The sequence below is a fragment of the Cornus florida genome, unplaced genomic scaffold (assembly GCF_030987335.1).
Source record: "Cornus florida cultivar Cherokee Brave unplaced genomic scaffold, ASM3098733v1 CherokeeBrave_3.0.0_Hap2_Chr09, whole genome shotgun sequence".
NCBI classification, from domain to species: Eukaryota; Viridiplantae; Streptophyta; class Magnoliopsida; order Cornales; family Cornaceae; genus Cornus; species Cornus florida.
The window spans coordinates 34,086,766-34,101,632 of NW_026775579.1; the positions used below are offsets into that span (position 1 = coordinate 34,086,766).

Here is a 14,867-nt window from a genome sequence, read left to right on the forward strand (position 1 = left end):
CCCCCAGACAAAAGGCAATGAAGGCTTTCTTGGAGAAGATGTCATTATTGTTAATAATCCTATATGCAGTGGAGAGTCTATTTATAGACCGTATGCATTTAATTTGGTAACTAGAAGAAACCATGCAATTACTTAAGATGAGAACAACCCTTTTTCACAAAAGGTGGAGTTCCATGAATGGCAGTTATAACCCCAAGCTTCGCCAGTTGAGAAAGAAGTCCAAAGTCAACAACAACAAAAGATTATAAATGTTGAAGAAATTCCAATAACTATCATTGCATTATCAACTAAGAGACATCACCTTGGGCATGTTTAGTTATCTCACCGAATTACACCTTTCACAGCTTCCTTTGACCCGAGGAGTGCTATCTCCGAGATTAAGTACACGATAACCAAAGTATTTGGGAATAACACGACACGACACGTATAACCCGTTTAATAAATGTGTCGTGTTAGACACATCAAACACGACCTGTTTAACGACCTGTTTAACATGTTTACCCGTTTAACCTGTTTAACATGTTTACCTGCTTAACCTATTTAACATGTTTACCCGCTTAACCTATTTAAGGTGGCCAAAGATTAAAATACTAGCAAACATGACTAGAAATTTTGTACTGTGATGCAGTCCAAAAGAGAGATTAAAAGCCAAAGATAAAGATTAAGTCAGAAGTCATAAGTTATTACAGACCGAAATAAAAATAAGTCATAAGTTATTACAGACTGAAATAAAGATAAGTCATAAGTCATTACAGACCGAAATAAAAATATTTAATAGAAATGTTAGAGTAACAGGCAATCTTCTTAAGCCAAAAATCCACTCAAAAACTTCCTTCTGCAATTTGCATGCACTCTTTTCTGAAACACCCAAAAGTACAAATTCCTACAAAATAGGTAAGTGTAAAATAAGTTTAGATAAAAATAAATAAATAAATAACAGATTGAAATATAAAAGAATGTATGTAACAAATTATGTGAAAAATAAAACAGATGCAGAGGGCTTTTTTACCTAGCTGGATTTTAATGTTCGGTCACGCTAACACTGGTGGAACATTGGCCTACAGCAGGGTCATCATTGTTGATATTAAGTTTCATTACATCATCAATCAAGTCATCTGTGTGAAGCTTCATTGTATCTATAGTAAAACATACACAAAAAAATTATTACTTCACTATTCTCTACAATAATAAAAATATAATTTGAAGTTTATTATAAGTCATTTACCTTTCAAACCAAAAATCCAGTCCCTCGTGCATACCAAAGTTTCCACATTTTCTAGTTTAAGTGCATTACGATATTGATCAAGAACCTGACCACCAACACTAAACGCAGACTCAGAAGCAATTGTAGTGATTGGAATGCTCAATATATCATGAGCCATTTGAGCAAGCACAGGATACCTAAACTGATTGGCTTTCCAATAGGTAAGCACGTCAAGGTTCGCATTCCTATTGATTTTTGGTTCATCTAAATAGAGTTCCAACTCTGATTTTTGGACATTTCCAAGCAATTTATCATTCTCAAATGAGTCAAATTCAAACATTACAAAAATTATGAAAAACAAATAGATCAATTAATGGCAAAAGTAGAAAAATAAATAGATGTAATGAATAAAATAGGCATTAAAGGAATTTAATATCTCACAAAAGTATTATTCACCTTCATAACATCAATGAACTTTTTAGTTAACTGTCCCTCATCAACTTGCTGGTGCTCACTTCCATCATTTGGTGAAGATGTGGATTTGGTGGTACAAGCTATAGGAGAATTCAACAAATATTGATCCAAAAGGTTAAATAGTGCATCACGAACTAGTGTGCTCTCAATGTTGTTATCACCATTAAGCATGTTATAGCTAAAAATAACAAACCCAAGCTTGTATCTAGGATCTAAAATTACAGCAATAGCAAGGATCATGCTATAATCAGACCAATACTTTGCAAACTTTGAATACATTTGAGTTGCCATCTTGCTTATAAACTGATCCCTACTATCCATTTCCTCTCGCAATGTCAATTGAACCAAAAACACAAATGGAAAGTACAAGTTTGCCGTGGGATACTTGGATCCAGAAAAGATGTTTGTAACATCATAAAAAACAGTTAAGAAGTTGTAAATCTTTTCTATCCTACTCCACTCCTCTTGAGATGGGCAAAACTTGTAATTTGAATCACTCAACTGCAAATGACAAAAAGCCCGACGATAATAAATGGCAGACTCAAGCATAAGATATGTTGCATTCTATCTTGTAGGAACATCTTACCTTAACCCTCTTTTACATTCTAAGGAAACATGAGGGACACATTCAAAGAATTTTTGTTTCCTCATTTGAGAACCTTTAACATACTTAACACTCTCATGAATCTTTATGATAGATTCATCAACCTCTTTTAACCCCTCTTGCACTATCAAATTTAAGATATGTGTACAATAACGAATGTGAAAAAACTCTCCACCACTTAATAAAGCATCATTCAAATTGAGTTGAGACTTCAACAATTCAATAAATGAACAGTTTGAAGAAGCATTGTCTAGAGTAATTGAAAATAGTTTCTTTTTAATCCCCCATTCAACTAGTAATGTATAAATCTTTTCTGTCAAAGCAACACCATTGTGTGGAGATGGCATGTAAGAGAAGTGCAAAATTCTTTTTTGTAAGCGCCAATCCACATCAATAAAATGTGCAGTAAGAGATAAGTACCCATCAGTAGTTAGAGAAGACCACAAATCAGATGTCAGAGAAATCCTACCATTTGTTGATTCCAACATATGTCGAAGCCTACCCTTTTCATTTTTATACATCCTTAATATGTCAACCTTGGCTGTGTTCCTACTTACGGGCTGAGCCTCCTCATTTAAATAATGACACATGTTTCTAATGCCCTCATATTCAACAAATTGAAATGGCAGATTATGCATAATGATAGCAGCACTCACTAACTCATGAAATCTATTAAAATCAAACTTAGAAGCACGCATAGATATGGATTCAGATGATTGAGATAAAAGCAACTGACCTATGTCCTGTGTATCCTTCCTAACACACGAATCTATATGCCGCTTTAAATTACCAGTGTCATACCTACCCTCCGCAATATACTCAGTCCCACACTTCTTACATCTGTATCTTCTCTTCTTGTCCTTACCGGGTGGAAGTATATCATAGTGCAACCAAACTTTTGATGTGAGTTTTCTTTTGCGCTTCGTGTCTTGTTTCTTTTTCGGTTGCGCTTGCACATCTGCATTTTCATTCTGATCCACTTCAAGGTCAATCAAATCAAGATCATCTTCTGATCCACTTTCGTCAAGTCTCATGGCAGAATCCATCTAAATAGTAAATATTAAAAAAAAAAAAAAAATTAGTTGAAGTGTGAAGACTATTAGATTAAAATGCCATCTTCTATAATATACACGAAAGTTAATCATTTTTTAAAAATAAATAAGACTACTGGAATCTCTTTTCTCATTCTATTCTATGTGCTCTTAATTATTATTATTATTTTTTGGGCTACAATTCTATATACAGGAGAGCTAGTATTTGTAGTTAAAATATTCCATTTGTTCTTTGTTCTTTCCTTTGTCTCTCTTTCTTTCTCTCTGGTTCTTCTTTGATCTTCTTCTATCTTTCACAAATTAAACCTTATCCACATAAGTTTTTCTATGATTTCTCACCATATACAAATTGCAAGGAATACAGAGATCTATGGAGGAGCTTGTAGAGAATCACATTAACCTAATTATTGCCACTTCTCAAGGGGAAGATAGTTGTTTAATTTGTGGCAACTGTGTATGTTCATTATTGCAACTGTGTAAGTTTAATTTGTGGCAACTGTGTAAGTTTTTCTATCAAACCTAGTTGCCTCGTGCAACTCCGGCATTCTAGTCAAGAATCTCATCAAGACTTGTTTAGCATGTCATAACCACCAAACTTGAGCAATATATTCCATGCACCACTTAATTAACTTGCAAAAAATGAGCCAAATTTCTCATCATTGTAACGATATACATGTAATAATTAGGAAAACCCAAATATTGGATTGAGCCCAATAAATCTCAAGCTCAGTAAATTAATGAGCCATTAATTTTGTTCTTGGCGTACAAAATTGGAAGATCAGGTGTGTGTGTGTGTGCACACACAGTGGGTTTAACAAGATTCCAATGATCATGAGGTCATGATGAACTTAATTTCTTGTCCTACCATCAATGATCAAACATGTGACATCATGTATGAGTAACAGCAACATTGCAAGATGATCACTACCCAATGAAAATATATCTAAGATCAAATTAAACTTTAAAATACAAAGGAATTAATATAGTAGGATATGTAGATATCAAATTAAACTGCAAGTCTGTATTGCTTAAGTTTATTCACCACCCTTACAAAGATAACACATTGTAAATGTCAATGTCCTGTTAGATGGCTCATGTTAATCTCTTTAATTGGCATGAAACAAACCCAAGTGAGTTATACTAGTATTTGGGCTACAATTCTATATACAGGAGAGCTAGTATTTGTAGTAAAGTATATACAATTGTTCATATGGTTCGAATGGGACTGATGTTGGTGGTTATCATTGTCAATATATACATCAGACAGAAGCACCAAGCGCGATACATATAATATATACATTAAACTTTCTAAAAACCAACAATAATAATGGAAAAAAAAATAGATAAAATTTGTTTAAAAGTAGATCTGAAAGAAAAAAATTAAAGAAAACTTGTTTCCAAGTAGATTTGAAAGAGAAAAGATAAAAAAAATGGAACTCTTGTGGTTTCAAAGTAGATCTGAAAGAGAAAAGACAAAAAAATTAGAGAAAAATAGAAAACTCACTTCGATTGTTCAAGATTTGTGTTCTTCGCTGGTCGCTCGAAGTGTAGACTGTAGTGTTTTTGGTCGCTTGAGGTGTGGTGTGGATTTGAGAGAGAGAGAGAGAGGGAGTTGTCTGGACTGTCGATTCAAAGAGAGAAAAAGGGGAAAAAGGAGAGACTGAGAGGCGAGAGGCGAGAGGCGAGAGGCGAGAGAAAGACTGAATAAGGTTTAATGGTTTATTTTGTCTGGCTGGCTGCGTAAGTTACTAAGTTTGATAATTGATATATTTTGACATTTTGTATAACAGTATAATAAGAATAGGGTTTCTTATGTAACTATGAAATGACCAAAATGTCCCCTATTAATCAGGTCAAAACAGGTAACGGGTTAGACGGGTTCACGGGTGACACATTTAATCAAACGGGTCAAACGGGTTACACGGGGTTGAACCACACAAACCCTAACACGACATGTTTAACTAAACGGGTTATTCGTGTTAACTCGTTTACTACGCGAAACAGTTTATGGTAAACCCATTACCCATTTAACTCGTGTCGTGTTGGTGGGTAGTGTCGAATTTTGCCACCCCTAATCATCAAGAGTAAAGTAAAATGTACTCCACTTTCGAAGATTCCATCTCCTAAGCCAAAGTTTGATCAGATCCTTCTTGAAATCTCTAATAAATGTGTGTATTTTTCGGAGTTCTACCAGAGAATTAATGCATACCTTCAGAATGGTGAAGAATATAACAAAGTATGAGTCAAGAATGATCATGCCTTACTGAAGAAGTATGCGCTCAACATTTAACTGATGCTGATTATTGCCTCAATGAAGTTCTTGCTTTAGATGATATAAACATGGAACAAGTCTGATCACTTTAAGAAGCTTTATTTAATGATGAGAGATAATATATACTTTTGAGTGCTCGTATTGAAAAATACAAAGACACCATTGAAGAAACCAATAACAGAATACTCCAAAGGAAAGCTAGCATAGCAAACCTTAAGGAAGAAAAAAATTCAATTGAAGAAACCCTCGTTGTCACTGATGATGATATAAGAGCCCTGAATTTACTAGAGAAGCTGTTAAAAAGTGCACAAAATGAAATTGAGGATCTCCCTTTGTTGCCTTAATGTTTTTCTTTTCATTAATCATCATATATTTAGGGAATTTTCACATACCTTGTAATAAAATATATTTTTATTATGACAAAGCAATGAATTTGATTTATTTATTTTGTTATTCACAGTTTATATTCTTGTGGGCCAACAGTAATTTTTTTTTTGGGTGTACTGAACTTAGAATAAAATTTTAAGCTACCTACGTACCCTCAAAAGAGGGATCAAGTCATCATGTAGTTCAATAAAGACATCAGATTAATTTAATTTAATTTAATTGTATTATTATTATTTTTTTTGGCGATCGTAGTTTTAACTCATGTGGGTTAATAGCATAGTGTAGCTTAAACTCGTGCGATCAGGAGCATGGCTATCATGGGTAGTAGTGCTTCAAGAGCTTATCATTGATATGACCCACTCTTACTCTGTCTTTGTCAACAATTAGATATGCGATGTTGGTATAGACTTCGCGTACAACATATGGTCCGTCCCATTTGGATAAAAATTTATTTCCAATGCGATGATTCATGATAATTGGTTTGCAAATGACAAGTACGAAGTCTCCAACTTGGAATTACTGAGGTCGAACCTTCTTATTGAATGCTTTAGAGAGTCGGGCTTGATAACATTCTAATTGTTGCTGAGCTTCCAATATTTTCTAGTCCAATGCTTCCAATTCTTGAAGACGTAAAATGGTATTCTCTTCATTTATAAGACCTTCTTGAATAGTTATCCTCAACGAGGGAATTTGTTGTTCCAATAGAAGAACCGTTTCTAATAAACAAGGGAATACGAAGTTGCTTGAGTAGGTGTTACGATATGTAGTGCGATACACAATGTTTCTCCCTTTCATTCATGTCAATCTTTCTTTGTCTTGTTGACTACCTTCTTTAATAATTCACAAAGATTTTTATTGAATGCTTCAGCAAGACCATTGGCAGGGGCGTTGTACATGGAAGATTTAGGTTGTTTGAAGCCAAACTTCTCATAAAGGTCAGTCACCCAACTATCTTTGAAATTCTTTCCATTATCAATGATGATGTATCGAGGGACACCATACTAATAAATAAGGGTAGACTTGATGAAATCAACAACTGTCTCCTTTTTTACTTGTTTATATGGTGCAACTTCAGCCTATTTAGAAAGATAATTAGTAGCAGCCAAGATGTATAAGTGGCCATTTAAAGACTTATATAGAGGACCAAATATATCTAATCCCTATGCATCGAATGGCCATGATGTCACAGTAGGGTGCAATGGCTCCAGCGGTTGGTGTATAAAATTAGCATAGAATTAATAGGCTTGACATCTCTTCGCATATTCCAAACAATCCTTAACTATAGCGGGCCAATAATAACGCATTCTTTTCACGCGAAAGTGAAGCATAGGACTAGATTGATGGGCTCAACAAATTCCAGAATGTGCCTCATTCATTGCGCGGGTTTCTTTGTCATCCCTAAGGCAGCGACGGAAAAAGGCCTTCAAATGAATGCCTATACAATGTATCATTATAGTAGATAAACGAGGTGCTCATCTTCGTATCTCAGTCTTATGGCGTAGATCTTCAGGAAGCTTTCCATGTTCCAAATTATCGATGATAGGGCACCTCTAGTCGTCTTCTTTAATGGCCAAGATGGAAAATAGATTACATTCCTCAAACTAATCTTTAAGGACCTGTGGCAAGACCCACTATTGGCATACATGAACTTTAACCAGGTCCTCATCGGTTAAAGCCAATGTCATTGCCAAAGCATCATCTATCCGATTTTCTTTCCTCGGAATATGTTCTAGCATGACGCTATCAAATCACTCCAACAAGTGAGAGGTATAATGATAGAACGGCAGTAGATCATCCTTTTAACCTCATAATCCTTAAGAAGTTGGTTACTCACCAATTTAGAGTCTCCATATATCTCGAGATCTATAATCTTCATTTCATTCGCCATTTGAAGACCGATGATCAAGGCTTGATATTCAGGTACATTATTTGAGCAGTTTTCAGCGAGGCAAAAATATATGGAATAACTTATCTTTGTGGAGAGACATAAACTACACTAGCTTCAGCCCCGTCTAATCGTGCCGTCCCATCGAGAAACATCATCCATAGAGGGAGAATTTTAATAAGAAAGACTTTTTCATTGGGAAAATCTTCAAAAATTTCCTAATCGGCTGGAATAGGATGGTTAACTAAGAAATTTGCTTGGATTTATCCTTTCACAGCTTTTCGTGGTACATAAAAAATTTCAAACTCGTTGAATAAAATTAACCACCTTGCCAAACATACAGAAAGGATCAGTTTAGACATGACATATTTGATAGGATCAACTATTGCAATGAAATGTATCATATGTGAAATAATGCCTCAATTTCTTAGAGGCAAAGATAAAGGCGAGACGTGTTTTTTCAATTGGCGAATATTTTTGTTCTATCGGGCTGAGCATGTGACTTAAGTAATACAAGGTCTTCTTTTTATATTCTTCATTATTTTGAGCAAGGAGTGCACCAACGGTTCTTCTTGCGCAATAATGTAAAGTATGAGTGGTTATCTAAACACGGGTGCTCCCAACACTGGAGGCCTGGGAAGGTACTTCTTGATGCTATCAAAAGCATTTTGACAGGATTGGTCCTGCTTAAATGAAATGTCCTTCTTCATGAGTCAGTTAAAATTTTGGCAACGGCCTACTAAAGTTGAGATGAACTGACGAATGAACGTAAGTTGACCTTATAAACTTCAAAGCTCTCATAAATTATTGGGTGGTGGCATTTTCTGAATGGCCTAGACTTTAGCTCGATCAATCTCATTACCACGATGACGAACCACATACCCAAGGAATTTTCTTGAAGTGACACCAAATACACATTTGAGCAGAATGATCTTGAGTTGGTATTTTCTAAGGTGATTTAAGATTGTATGCAAATCTTGTAAATGATTCTCTCATTTTTTTTTATCTTAACCACCAAGTCATCAACATAGCATTCATGCCCCGTGGTCACATCTACAGTGAGCTTGGGGATGGGAAGAGGGAAATCATCTTTTGGCATGCCTTATTCAAATCATGAAAGTCCACACAGATTCGTATTTGTCCGTTTTTCTTCTTTATTAGAACAATGCTCGAAATCCATGTCAGATATTTAACCTCTCGGATGAATCCTACTTCAATCAATTTGTTGAGTTGTTCCTCTATCCTCGGAACAAGTTCTGGACAGAAGAAATGTTGAGACTATTTAATATAACGTGTCCTGTGTTTGACATCCAGATTATAAATCGTAGTTTTAGGATCAAGACCGGGCATCTCTTTGTATGTCCAAGCAAAAACATCCTTATACCCAGACAACAACTTAAAGTAATCATCTTTTTCAAAGGGACTTAGGAATAAACTAATGAAAAATGGTTTAGGCTAACTGTCAGTCCTTATAAATTGACTTCTTTGAGTTGATCAACAGTAGCTTGCTCCCTATCTTCTAGTTTTGGTGGGGCTTATTTGATGTCGTCGTCTGGTTTGTCAAGGTCAGATTCTTCTTCAGCAGTAATGTGGTATGAAGTAGCACAAGACACTCTGTCATTATCTTGCTTTTGTCATCTTTTTTTGATTTACTAGTGAACACAATGGTTCATCTTTGAGCTTTTAGTGTAACATCATTAGTGGCATCTATCTTCGTCATACGTTTCATTCGTGAGGGTACCAGGCTCTGAACTTCCATATCTTTCAGCATATCGTTGTTAGCCTTATCTGATTCTTCACCCTTGTCACTTCTCAAGGGCACCATATTGGCAGCTCCAATTCGAGTAAAAATGGACCTCCGAGGTAAAGGTTGCAAAGATTTTCTTCCTTGGTTGTGAAAGCTCATCCTTTTGAAAATAGAGGTACGAGGCGAATTTCTGATATAAGAACTTAAGACATTTGATATTGGGCTTGACAACCTGTCGAATACAGATGCTTAAGTAGATAGATCCCCTATATAGTTAAAGATTGACTTTGGATGAATAGACTATAGGTCTTAGTCATCAGAAATCTCATCAATACAAATGTACAAATTGTTCAAATTTTTACCCTTCTTTGTTTTGAATTCGAAATGGCTCAGTTGCTGCGAAACTGAGACCAAACTTGGGTGGATTGATCCTATGTCCTTGTTCCTTTAGCTTTTTCTGTATCTTATTGAGGCTGAGCACTTTCTCACTGATGACTTAAGGGTTAAGTTTTTCGAGGCTTGTAAGATTTGCAAAATCATACCCAGACTTAGCCAAAAGCTTATATGAAATCCTTCATCATTTATTTACTTTGGAAGTGATCTATGTTTGACTAGAGATTGAGAAGGTCTGACGAAACCTTTTAATGGAGACTTGGCAAACAAGGACTTTTGAATCTTAGTGAGAGAAAAAGTTAACTCTCCTTGCAGCTTTTGCAGATCCTCATTTTCCTTGGTTTGCGACATCTTCAATTTAACTTTCGTAGTTTCAAAGTATCTCGATGACAAGTGACTACCCTTCTTGTCATCAAGATTTTGGAACATAGTCTTCTTGTCATCAAGATTTTGGAACATACTTTAAAATAGGTGTTATCCGATGTGCTTTTATCGAGACCTCCCGCGTTTTAGCTACCTTTATAGTGTCTGTCAATGAAACATCTAAAGGGTCAGACAATGCATCTTTTGGTTTTACAGATTCAACTTCTTGTGTAGATGGATAGCTTGGGATGGGCACCTCCGAAGGTGTATCGGGCTCAATATAAAACTTGGCTTCTGTAAAATGAACTTCTATTTCTGTAAACAATTTATGGTCTGCCACCACTGTTTGAACTCCATTCTTTTAGAATTTGAAACATTGATGAAGAGTCGATGGAATGATGCCATTAACATGAATCCAAGGTCTTCCCAGTAACAAGTTGTAAGACATTCTTGCATCAATTACATGGAATAAAGTTTCAGCATAGAGCTCGCCAGTAGTTTGGTTCGCACGACTCATGCCAATAGATTTCTGTCCTCCTTGGTTAAAACCTTGAATAATGAGATGGCTATGAGCTAACTCGTCGACTGTGATGCCGAGACTTTTTATTGTACATTTTGGCATGAGATTCACGATCAATCTACCATCAATAAGAATTCGAGTAACTTTTTGTTCTTTTTATGTAATTAGAAATGAAGAGAGGATGATTATGCGGCTTTAACCCCAATTAAAGGTGCTCATCAGTGAAAGCAATGGTTGCACAACATGAATCAAGTGTACCTCCAATTACTTCCTTGTCATCAAACTTTTCAATGATGGATGTATCCTTTGTATGGTCCTTTACAGGTTGGTTTTCATTTTGATCCTTGTTATCTTCATCATTAGGGCTCGCTTTCCCAGTTGACACTATGTAAGTTGTCACGACTTCATCATCTAGATATCCTTTGGGAAAGAATTCTTGTAAAGTAATGGGCTTCTGAATCACTTCGCTCATAAACGTGTGTTTTGTTGAATATGTCTTCTTGGCCCATTTTTCATCATTCACAGATTGCTTATATTAATATTGAAGTTTCTTCTTCCTTTCCCCATGTCAGAATGCCTAGCCTAAAAAATGTTAGCTCATTGCTTTTGTGGTCTCTTTCTCATCACCAAAGTCCATCATTCTTCATCATGTTGAGGAATGACTCTTCCAAACGCCGAACCGTCAAGTACACTTCCTTGGCCAAGATAGATAGGGATTGGTTTGAATAAGCCAAACTGGATGTATCTATAATATACCTTAGAGTTTGAGGGTTGAGAATGCACACTCCCTATGGCAGAAGTCGACAAGGTAGTAGTAGTATGATTTGAAGTTACAATTTTGTCTATGTCCAATAAGATTTTTTCCTTATTTTTCCAGATTCATCACCACTTCCTTGAAGATAAAACATTTTTCAGTTGGATGAGTGACAATACGATGATATTTGCAATATTTTAGGTTGTCAATACGTCCCATCTCTTGAGGTTACTTACATTCAGGGAGTTCTATAACCTTACTTTTGAGTAAGGTCTCCAATATGCCAGAGACATCAGAATAAGGGAATGGGTATTCCTTCATCTCTAATTCCTTTAGCATAGGATGTTGTCTTCCCTCTCTTGAAATTGACAAGGCTTCTTATAATCTTTCTTGTTATCTTTAACAAAGATCTTAATTGGGGTAATTAAGATAACCATGGACTTTTTTGTAGTGTTCTTTGACGACTTGTTGCCCTTTTTTCAGTCCTTCTTGTCCTTGTGTGGTTCTATGGCCACTGGATCTTTGCTGTTATGGGATTTTATACTGATCTACATATCATGGTCACGCGTAGACAATTCTTTGAATGTGCGGGGCTTTATGCCTTGGAGAATGTAAATAATGGCCCAATTCATGCCTTGCATACATATCTCAACAGTAGAGAGTTCTAACAGTCGATCCTTGTAGTCTAGACGGAGTGCCCGCCACTGATTGATGTAGTTGATTACAGGCTCATCCTTCCATTGCTTCATGTTAGTCAATTTTATCATACTTGTAATGACCCTGTCATTTTCCTTCCTTTCATTTTTCTCAAATTTCACGGATAAATTTTTTTTCTGTTGAATTTTCTTTTTTGAGTTCAGTTACTCATCATTTAGTGTCGTCTCGAGTGCTCAGAAATGGTTTCCGAGACTCTTTCCTTTGGTTTGACAAGTTTCTTTAAGGACCGAGTCATTTCCATATTTTCACTTTTTGGACACTATTCACTTTTTGTCTTTTTTCCGTTTGTCACTTTGTTGGCACAACCTCACTTTTAGTGTTCAGAGTTGAGTTTTGACTTCATGAGTTTTCATTCCAGTTGATTTCCTCAAAACGCGTAACTATACTTTTAGAGAAAAGCTCGCTGGTTGTTTCTTTCTCCCGCAGGGGCGTGGATGAAAAGATTCTTCAGAAACATTGATGTTTCTTGGGGTGTTTGTCATAAATATCTTTTGAAGATATTTTATTTTAGGGGTTTTTAAGAAAATATCTTTTGAAAGATATTTTCATTCTGGGACAGTTTTGTAGTTATTCTTTTTTGCAGGGGCCATTGTGCAATTAATGAATGTTATTGCAAAATACCTCATTTTGAGCCTGGATCCTCATAAGGGAGTCATTTTCACATTTCGTCGAGTCGTGTACTCTTAGAATTTCCTTCCGGTCGCTTCCCAGTTTTAGGGTTTTCGGCCTCGGTTAGCGCCGAACTTGTTTGGGGCATATCTTTCTACACGGGACTCAATTTTCGACGCAACTTCTTCCGTTATTCATTTTTGTTTCACTTCAGTTCTTTTTCATTCATGGTGTTTTACCATTTGAGCGCGTTTGCTCAAATTCCACTTTTTTCGGACCTGGCGGGACCCGTTTGGGGCACTTTTTGAGATTTCTATAAATAGGGGGTTAAGAAAAATTAATTAGAATTTTTCCTCTTCTTCTCCCACGTTTTAGACCAGCCATGGTAGCCCCTTGGGCTACCACCCTTCTTTCTTCTTTTTCACCTTATTCCCCTTTGTAAAATGCCGTAGTGCCTTAGCGTTTAATGTAGACCTTGGCGAGGAGGTCCTTTCCCCCTTATTAGATGCTGGTTCTGACCATTTTTGAGTTCGGGCTTCGAGTTCAGGTTTGGATTTTGGTGGTACCTCAAAGGTGATTGTTGTTTCCCTCGTAGTCCCCGACAAAACGTAGAAGTATTGTCGTATTCGGAGCGGTTTTCTTTCGGTGGGGATTTGTGATTTCATCACAAAATGAGGTAGGGGATGTCTTAGGCTTATATAATTATTGTATTAATTATTTTACAAGCTTATACAACTTGTATGCATGTCTATGTATTTTATCTAGAATTTAGTTTAATTATTTTCTTTGTATAAGATTTAATTCTCATGGTTGTATATAGCTTGGAATTAAATTGTGGCATGCTATTAAATTAGGCCTTGATATGTTTATTAACATATATTAAATTGGGAGTATTTGAATAAGCATTGAAACTTTTATTTAATCTTTTACTTGTATGAAAATTTAATTCACATGGTTGTAACTAGTATGGAATCAACTTGTAATGTGATATTAACTTAGGCCTTGTTATGTTCTTTAATATTCGTGAATTTGAGAATATTTAGATTTGTTTTAAAATCTAGAGAAAATTAATTAATGAGATTAATTAATTTTATTTTAAGTGTTCTAAGCACTAAATTGGATTTTTAACTTGATATTGTTGATGAGCTTGGCATGTTCTATCATATGCATTAAATTGAGAATATTTGAATAAGTTTTGAGATTTTTATTTAATTATTTTTTTTGTATGAAATTTAATTTATTTGGTTGTACCTAGCATGGAACGAACTTACAACGTGATATTAAATTAGGCCTTAATATGTTCATTAACATATATGAAAATGAGAATATTTAAATGAGTGTTGGGAACTTTATTTAATTATTTTCTTGTATGAAATTCAATTTACCTAGTTGTAATTTAGGTAGATATAACTTGTAATGTGATATTAAACTAGGCCTTGCCATGACCTTCAACCTATATTATTTTTTTTAGAATATTTGGAGTTGCTTGGTAATCTTAGGAATTTAAGTATTTAATTTAATTAAATTCCATTTATATGCTTCCATTGAGGTAATTAGGCATTGATGTTGTTTTCATGCTTAATTTATAAATTTGGGACTTGTTGTATGATTACATTATAACATTTTATGAGTAGAAGTTATAATATTAACTTATTTATATACACATTATATATTTGACATGTCGTATGCCATTGTAGTTTAAAGACATAGGATGAATATTGTGTGTTTTACATGACTTGTTTGTACATGGTAGTTGACTAGTGTATTGTGTATATGTATTATACCTTGATGCACAACTTGTTGATTTTAAGAAAGCTTGCACGGACATTGGAATATGTTACGGCTCGGGCATGGCTCTAATACGGGGGATGAGAGCTCCCTCTACA

The 14,867-nt window shown here is 35.3% G+C and overlaps 1 protein-coding gene across 1 annotated transcript; it reads right to left on the bottom strand.

The window, feature by feature from the left end:
* Positions 1-1,020: 1,020 nt before the first annotated feature.
* On the bottom strand, positions 1,021-11,373 carry LOC132272470 (zinc finger BED domain-containing protein RICESLEEPER 2-like). The gene is made up of 7 exons (XM_059773616.1): positions 11,160-11,373; positions 10,536-10,723; positions 6,821-6,994; positions 2,294-3,328; positions 1,661-2,179; positions 1,226-1,520; positions 1,021-1,136 (listed from the first exon to the last, which is right to left on the bottom strand). The coding sequence occupies exons 1-7, from the start codon at positions 11,371-11,373 to the stop codon at positions 1,021-1,023; spliced, it is 2,541 nt and encodes an 846-aa protein (XP_059629599.1).
* Between the last annotated feature and the right edge of the window lie 3,494 nt (positions 11,374-14,867).